This window comes from Crocodylus porosus, unplaced genomic scaffold (genome assembly GCF_001723895.1).
Source record: "Crocodylus porosus isolate Cpor-Errol unplaced genomic scaffold, CroPor_comp1, whole genome shotgun sequence".
NCBI classification, from domain to species: Eukaryota; Metazoa; Chordata; order Crocodylia; family Crocodylidae; genus Crocodylus; species Crocodylus porosus.
In genome coordinates this window covers 2,825,663-2,834,304 of record NW_017728946.1, presented here as the reverse complement: position 1 = coordinate 2,834,304, position 8,642 = coordinate 2,825,663, and the positions used below count along the sequence as shown (strand labels likewise).

The 8,642-nt window shown below is 41.9% G+C and overlaps 1 protein-coding gene across 4 annotated transcripts in view; it reads right to left on the bottom strand.

The window, feature by feature from the left end:
• Nucleotides 1–8,642, bottom strand: part of RBL1 (RB transcriptional corepressor like 1) — a 73,166-nt gene that overhangs the window by 49,380 nt on the left and 15,144 nt on the right. For all 4 annotated transcript variants that reach the window (XM_019550744.1, XM_019550748.1, XM_019550746.1 and 1 more), the window contains exons 3-7: nucleotides 7,832–8,032; nucleotides 5,033–5,097; nucleotides 4,819–4,947; nucleotides 4,355–4,515; nucleotides 988–1,037 (exon numbers count right to left, since the gene is read on the bottom strand). In XM_019550744.1, coding sequence (XP_019406289.1) covers nucleotides 988–1,037; nucleotides 4,355–4,515; nucleotides 4,819–4,947; nucleotides 5,033–5,097; nucleotides 7,832–8,032 — 606 coding nt within the window. The remainder of the gene's footprint in view (nucleotides 1–987; nucleotides 1,038–4,354; nucleotides 4,516–4,818; nucleotides 4,948–5,032; nucleotides 5,098–7,831; nucleotides 8,033–8,642) is intronic.

Genomic DNA, 8,642 nt, shown 5'->3' with positions numbered 1-8,642 from the left:
GTTACCTAAATAGACAGGCCGAGCACCACTCCCCTGTGTGCTGGGCCCATCCTAATCAAATGGTTGCAGCTCAGAGATTTTAGTCACAGTGTCACAGGGCAGAGATTTTGGGGAGAAACAAGGTGGCTTTCTGCCACACAAGCTGGGTACTGCTTTGCACCTCCCTCCAGCAGCAACCCCTCCAGCAGCAACTCCTCTCGCTCCTACTGAACCACATCATGCTACTCCTGGCAGGCATGTGGGCCCCATGCAAAGTGCTGCCTGGGGTACTGCTGCACACAACCCCACCCTCCCTGCCTGCCGTCACCCACAGCAGGCTCCCAGGACCTATTGCAGAGTGCTCGGTCCCATGCAGAGAGCTGGGGCTCTGGCTCCAGATCTGGCAGCCAGGAACTGAAGCGCACAAGGAACAACCCCAGTAGAAGCTGCATGCTGGCCGGGGCCCAGGCCAGCAGGTACCAACAGAAGCTCGGCACAGGCTCCCCTGGTGCAAGTGGGCAGGGCATGGCCCCATGTGGAGTGCCACAAGGACAGCTGCGGGCTAGATCCAGTTACCTGGCCTGCAGGCTGTATTTTGCTCACCCCTGTGCTAAATGTTGGCTGTAACAATACTAGACAAAAAAAGATCATGAAGCTTATTTTCAAAGTGGACAGTCTTTTATAATTTAAGTTAACCTATAAAATAAGTTACAAGTGCTAGAAAGCAATGGCTGAAACCACCAGAACAAGATACTTAATTTTTTTTTTTTTAAAAATGAGCCCCCTCAGCTGCCAAATGCCACCAAGTTCCTGGACAAGGGTCCATATTTAAAATCCGAGACAATTTTTCTGGCAAACACCAGACCTAGTGCCTGGACAATTATGAGGTGTTAATTGCTGTAAGAAAAATGTGACAGAAAACTTGAAACCTAACAGACAGACACCAAGATGGTTTGTATATTAGAAGCAAGACAAGAGTCCTTGATTAAGAGGACTTCTAGTACTTACTTGTTATCTGCAAAGCTGCAGAGATCCAAGACGCATTCTCCTTTCAAAATCTGGGAACAAGTTGGTAAAGAAGTGAGAACACATACAATACAATTTGAAATAATTAGCAAAATCAAAAACCTGTTCAATTTCTAGTGTGCTTACATGACAGTTTAGTTCTAATGCAGATAACAAGGATCAGAAGTAGTTTCATTTTCTTAACTTCTGCTTCTACAGATCAAAACAGACCTCAACGGTCTCCTCACTCTTGTATTTTGGTACATTTTATCTCCATAAGACAGGAACTATTACACGGACAAGCCCCACACATATTCTAGAACAGTGGTCTCCAAAGCGGGGTGCGTGCACCCCAGGGGGTGCACAAGATGATCCACTGGGGTGCGGGAAGACGATACTAGAACTTCTATTTATATTATCTCATTCTTTTTTAATTTCTATTTTTTGTGTATGTTTTATAATGTACATAATATATTAGTACAGTAGTACATGTATATAATTTATAAATAAATAACTATACGTATATTGGGGGTGCGTGATCAAAAATGTCTGGAGACCACTGTTCTAGAGCACTGTTTTATAAAATATTTGTAATATGATTCTCAGTCAAATTCCTGTCCATAATGATAAGGAATACTTCTACAATCCTTCCACTGCAACGATGTTACACATATAGTCTATGATCTGGATCTGGTCCAAGGACCTGCTTCATCCAGTCTGCCAGTCAAGTGGGTTACAGGAAGTACAGAGCAGGAGGGGGTTCCAGCTTGCCACAAAATCCAGGGCCTGAGGGCCCTTATGGACATGGCTGAAATTGGCAGCGGCAGGGTGAGCAAGGGCTGTGCTGATACAGCCTTGCTTGCCCTGTGGCCACTGCTCGCACTATTGCTGCTACCCCTGAAAGAGGAGTCTTGAGGTCTGGATGTAGATCAGGGAAAATATCACTACTTCTCAGAAAGTTTCAACTATGTGTAATTAAAAAACAAAAACAAGCCAACAAAATTCATTCTCATTCTCAACCTTGACAAAATGCATAAGTAAGATCCATGTCAAATCACCAGCATATTAATGTGTCATAAATCCCACCCTTTCCAAGGAAACCTCTACCTTGGGACTCCCCAAGAAGCCTTTTCTGGCCTCCCCCTATTATAGAAGTCTCTGAAGCAAGTCCTGGTATGGCTGCACATGGGCAAGCCTCTGGCTTGAGACCCTGGGGCTCTTCTCTGTCCCTGGCTTACCCAGCGATGTCTAACACCCCCACCTCATCAAGGTCCTTCCTTTTGGTCAGCTCCTGCAAAGGATATTGTTTTCTTGTTCAAACAGTTTTCTTTTCCAATGATACTCGAGTGCTGATTTCCCAAACAGCAGAGCAGACCACTTGGCTCCTACCATACAGTCTTTATTGTGCCATTCCAGTTCCCTCTGTTCTTCCTCAAGACGCTACTCCATCCTCCCTGGGGCTATTTCTTTCTCTCTACTTTCTCCTCCCTAGGTCTACTTTTTTCTCTCCAGCTCTCCCAAAGCCTCCCTCTTTCTCCTCAGGCACAGTCAGCCATCATCACAACCACACAGCTACAAAACTACAGTATTAACCCAAGGAATAACATTCATCCAATTAAATTAAACTTAATGTCATGGGAAACCAATTAGGGAGCAATCCTTGCAACCTGCTGCAAGGCAGAAATTGTTATCTCCCTCTGGGATTAAAAGGCATTTACATGTCCTACTTGTGAAATTATTTATATCAGCACATGCTCACACTGAGCACCACCCTCTCCCCTCCAGTGTCAGTGTCCCCCATCCAACCCTCCCCCACAAGAACCGAGAGCTAGAATTCAGCCCACTTTTCCATCACAGTAACCTACTGTCCCCAATCCTTCATTTTGAGGGGGCAGGGGAGGTTATTAGTAGTAGTTGGAAAATAATGCAATTAGAGAAAGGAGGATATGGAACCGTAGAAGACAACAAAGCTTAACATAACAAGAGAAGCAGTAGAAGTAGCAAACAAAAACATAAAAAATGGAAGGAGCAACTGGCCTGGACAATATACCTGCAGAACTATTAAAAAAAGACAATTGACATATTGCAGATTTTGTGCAGTATGATATGGAAAAAGAAAACCTGGGCAACTCAGTGGATAAAAATCAATAATAGTCCCCATCCCAAAAAAGGGGAATCTACATCAATGTACCAACTACTGCACCATTAGCCCCATCAGTCATCCAAGTAAGGTGCTTCTTAGAATAATATTAAACATGCTCAAGCTGCAAATAGAGACTGTATTAGCAGAAGAACAAGCTAGATTCAGATCTGGAAGACGCACTACAGACAGAACTTCAACCTTAGAATCATGTACGGAAAGCACCGTGACCACCAAAAAAACTCCATCATAATTTCATAGACTTTAAAACAGCTTTTGACAAGGTGTGGCAAAGAAGCACTTTGGCTTACTATGAAGATGCATAACATCAGTCCCACATTGATACGTCTTATAGAAGAATTCTACAACAATACAAAGTAGTAGAGTCCTATTTGACAGCAACATTGTGAATTGGTTTGCAACATCAGTAGGAGTACACCAAGACTGTCTTCCCTCACCATGCTTATTTAAATTTATACCTGGAATAAAATCATGACAGATGCCTTAGAAAACTTCACTGGAACAGCGTCAGTTGGAGGATGAGAAATTAACAATTTTAATTTTGCTGATGACATGGATCTAATAGCTAGAACTGCAAAAGAGCTTAAAGGAAATAACAGAAAGGCTACATAAAGCTACAAAGAGATACGTTCAAGAATAGCCATCACAAATGGACAACTAGCAAACCTGAAGAAAGTCTGGACTAGCAGCAACATCACAACGAAAATAAAACTCCACCTATTTCAACATCTGTCCATGGCTGCGAGACCTGGACACACACTACAGCACTGGAAAAAGAGAACCGAGACCTCTGAAATGCAGTGCTTCAGAAGACTTCTACACATACCCTACACTGCACATAGAAAAAATGAATCTGTGAAGTCAGCAAATATGAACGCTTCCCTTAAAATGACAAGAATAAACATGCAGTACTAAACATGCAGTAGTTTGGACATGTAACAAGAAGGCCCGGCACCTTACCATCCTGCAGGGTGCTGCGGATGGACGAAGACAACGACCTAGAACAAGCTGGACCACCAGCATCAAAGAATGGACAGGATTAAAACGGACCGATTGTACAAGGATTGCAAAAGACCAGGAACAATGGAGGAACGTTTTTGCAGCAAAGGTGGCCCAATAATCAGCGCAGTCTCGGAACTGACCGACCGATAAAGCAAAGACTATTATGCTGTTTGGGCACTAAATTCTTAAAGCAATATCGGTATATACCTTTCTATCAAAAAGCTTTGAAATATATGGTTTAAAGTAGTGTTCTTTTATTCCTTTAGCTTCTACGAGAAGTCCATCATGTAGTTCACATAGCGTAGCAATGATGCAAGGAGGTTCTGCAGAAGTTTTGACCTCAGTCATGTGAAAGTCAGCTGGTAAACCTGGGAAAAAAAAAAAAACCCAAACAGAGCAGTCGCAATCAATTATATTAAAAATATAGACAAAATAAAAATTGTGGTGGTTGTGGGGAGGGGTGCACCAATAAAGATTTTAGGGGCTGATACCAATAGCTGATTTTTAAGGAGGCATGTCAGTCCATACTGATCCGATTTCCGATACAGACAATTTTCTTTATATTGGTGTCAATCTGATATCGGACCGATGCATCAGTGCACCACTGGTTGCAGGAGAAAGAGGAAACTAGGAATAAACTGCATGTTTCCAAAATGCAAACCCTACCTTACCTTTGAATGATGGATTTAGCAAATCTCTTCTAGTTGGACAAAGGAGGACATTTGCAAAAATCAGATCCAAGCAGCACAGGAGCAAATGATAGGAATTGACCAAATCATCTCCAATCATACGGAAATTACCTTTAAAAGACAATGTATCTTTTCAAATAAAACCAGTTATTCACTCAAAGGTAGATAATGTAGGCAATTAATGAAGCTGGCTTACCCTTAGTGTAAACAAAGAGTGTCCAGCAGAAGTTGAACAGATCTTTAATGCTGCAAGGCACCGGTCTATTGGGTGGGGAGGGAGGGGGGAAGGGGAAAGGTAAGATTTCAATTTCAGGAAATGGGTTTCTGTTTCCTTAAGGTGGGGGGAAGGGGGCTGACACACATTACCAAAAATCATAATTATCACCATTTTACATTTCATCTCAATTTCATTTTAGAAATCAGGAAGTGGATCTCATTGAATTATTTGGGGGGGAGGGGAGGGAGACTCTCTCCATTTCAGCATTCTTTACTGCCATCACCCTAAGTCTGTGGGGCTTGTAACCCACTCCTTGGAGAAGATGTCAGGTTCTTGTTCTGCTGTGAAGCTCTAAAATACTTCATGATGATGCTGATGTCACCATTATATCAGAACTCTCCTAGAAATGTCTACAACAGGTCAGTGAAGAGAATCCAAAATGGCATTGATGATTTTTCTAAATGTTTATATGCTTAAATATATTTAGCACTCTTCCAACAAAATTATAAAATAAATATTAACATTAATGCAACACTGTTAAATATAAAAGTAATTTAGATACAGGTAGTGCAACAAACTAATAGGAAAGATATTTCCCAAGCTATATCCTACATAAAAGTTAAGGATATGTTTGCACAAGCAACACCTTACAAAAAGAGTATGTTGGCAAAATATTCAACCTCTTCCCATAAGTGAAAGAAGCTATACCAGCAAAACTTCATTTTTACTGCTAGGTGTGTGTCTATATTAGGGGCTTCTGCCAGCACAGCTGCATTAGGGACATGGTTGTACAAGAAGCCCCTAATAAGCCACGTCTCTATTTCAAGGCTGTAGTCTCACTGTAAGTCTCTTAGTCAGCTTCGCAGTTTGTGCACGCATTTAAGTTGTGCATTAATAATAATAATGGTAATTTTGGACTTCATTTGAAAGAGAGGAAGGAAAGAGTTCATCTTTTACTGAGTTTATGGTAAGAATGAAGGTAGGGTGGTACCTTAGAGACCAACCTTCTGCCTGGCTTCAGACTAACATAGCTATCCACATCAGTAAAATGAAAAAAAAAATAGTAAAGAAGTATAACAACATTTTTCCATTTGATCTTAATTGTTAGCATCAACAGCTACTTGTAATCTTAGCATAAATCACAAACTTGTATTACATATTTAACCAGGAGGATCATTAAACACTTAAATAGCTACATCCAAAGAAATAACTAGTGGGTTTGTAATTTTTTAATGTTTGCCTTTTTAGGTTACTTTAATGCTTTTCATCATTAGAAATTCAGGCAGGTCAGAAACATTTAAACAACCTGGAACACCTTAGGAAGAATGCAATGGGGTTTTTTAAAAATCAAAGACAGGTAATCAGAATGTTGATTTTATGTTTCTTCTAAAGCATGACACCTCAAGCAATACAGCACCTATTTACCACCATGACGGGACACTAGGTTAATGTTGGCTAAAGCCCTGATCCTACACTGAAAGGTATCCAGGATGACCAGACCTGCACCAGTGGTATCAGTGATATTCCACACAGATGCAGAAATTTTTTTATATGAATCTCATTCCAGGATCAGAGTCTCAAAGAGAAAAATGACACCTATGCAAGTAATTTTTCCTGAATTTTGAAGTATAAATCACAACCTCTGCAGACAATTCTGAATGAAGTTTTACTTTCAAGTTAAAGAAATAACACTTTATAATCTACTGCTTATTGGTGTGCTAGGGTGCTCTGCAAGTCTGTCATCTTAAGACCAAAAAGGCTGCTTGGGAAGCAGCCTGCAGGTGTGGCAGGGGCCTGACCAGAAAGGGGCCTGGCTTGAGACATATAAGCCTAGGACCTGACCTGGTCAAGCAGTCTAGCCCTGGAATCCAGACAGAATAGAGCTCCTGGCAGCAAGGCTTCTAACAGAAGAATGGAGCTTGGGTAAGCTGCACAGAGGCCTTGGAATAGACATGCCTGAAAACACATGTGGGTGAGCCCGCAACCTGGACAGGAGGGATGGCTGTCAGCAGGGTCCGAAAGCCTGAAGGTCTCACTGGCCTAGGAGCAGGGCTAGTGTCTAAGCAGACTGAAGGCCCGGGACTACTGCTAGAGACTGAGTGGGCCAAAGAGCCTGTAGTTGGATAGGGGCCAGAGAAATAGAGGGCTTGGGGTCCAGAGGAGCAGAGTGCGGGGCCAAGGGGCCTGGATCCAGAGGGAAGGGCGAGTGTCATCAGGGCCAGAGAGCTCAGAGGTCTGTAGCCCAGGAGTAGCAGTTGTCAGGGGCCTGGGGGTGGGGCCAGGGGCTGGGTATACTGAAGGTCAGGGACAACAGCCAGAGACCAACTGGGCCAAGGAGCCTGTAGCCCAGGAGGGGCGAGGACTGGGGCTGGGAACCCAAAGCCCAGGAGGGGCGTGACATCAGGAAAAAGTATAATCTGCAAAGCATGGGACTAGATATTGGGGAGGAGAGCCCATGTTTAGGCTCACTCTAGCACAGTGCTTCCCAAACTTTTCCTTAGTATGACCCCTCTCCCAACCCACAGCCCCTGTGAACCCACCCACTGATGTTGCGACTCCATTTGGGGTTAATGACCCACAGTCTGGGAACTGCCGCTCTAGGATCTTTAGGCAGCCTCCCTCCTAATAAAACAATGACATCAAAGGTGTGGTGGGTGAGTAAGGAGGGGAGGGCACCCTAAAGTTGGAGCCAGGCGCAAATTGCATGGCTGCCTTGGTACACAAACCTGTTACAACTGGTCTTCACACGAGTAAAATAATTTAAAACTCTCACAATACCTCTGCTTCCTGCTCCTTTGTGGTTTAGGCGTCTCTTCATAAGGATTTTGAAATACATCTAAAAATATTGGTTCAAATTTTTTGAAAATCACAGTTGACACCTCAAAGTTTCTCTCCAGCCTTTCCATTCGCTCTCGGAATTCCTGTGACTGATTTGACATATCCATCCATTTTTTCATTTTACTAAAAAACTGAATTAAACTTTAAAAAGACCAAGAATAAAACATTCAATTATATTTTACACATTAATTGGAAAACAAATCAAACAGTTCAGATAACAAGGTTGACTTCACCGAAGAATTTAAGTCTAACATTTACTGCTGAATGACTAATTAATTACAGTAAATAACAAAGTTTTGATAGTTTTGATAGTTTCCAATATTGAGCATATTGCAAAAGACAGTTGATCTTTGCTTGTGAATTACATCTCTATCTCTATGAAGAGCAACACTAAAACACCAGAAAACATAGATAAAAGCCAAGAAAGTGTGGTCAAATACTTAGTATACATGATTAGACCACAAAAACCAGAACTCCACCAATATTTAGCCCAGGTCAGATTCACCCCAGCGCCAGGCTAGATACAGAATGCAGGACTCTTCAGTGGTCTCAGTCTAGTCTAAGGTACAGCAGGGTGGATAAAAATCAATGATTTAAAAAAAAAAAAAGTCTGATTTTTAAAAAAATCAGATTTTTGTATCTAATTTTTTGGTTGAAATTTCAAAATATGCTGAAGGTCAAAACATCATCATGGAATAGGGATTATAACTTCTAATGTATATACTAAATGAGACAATAGATTCTTGTTAAG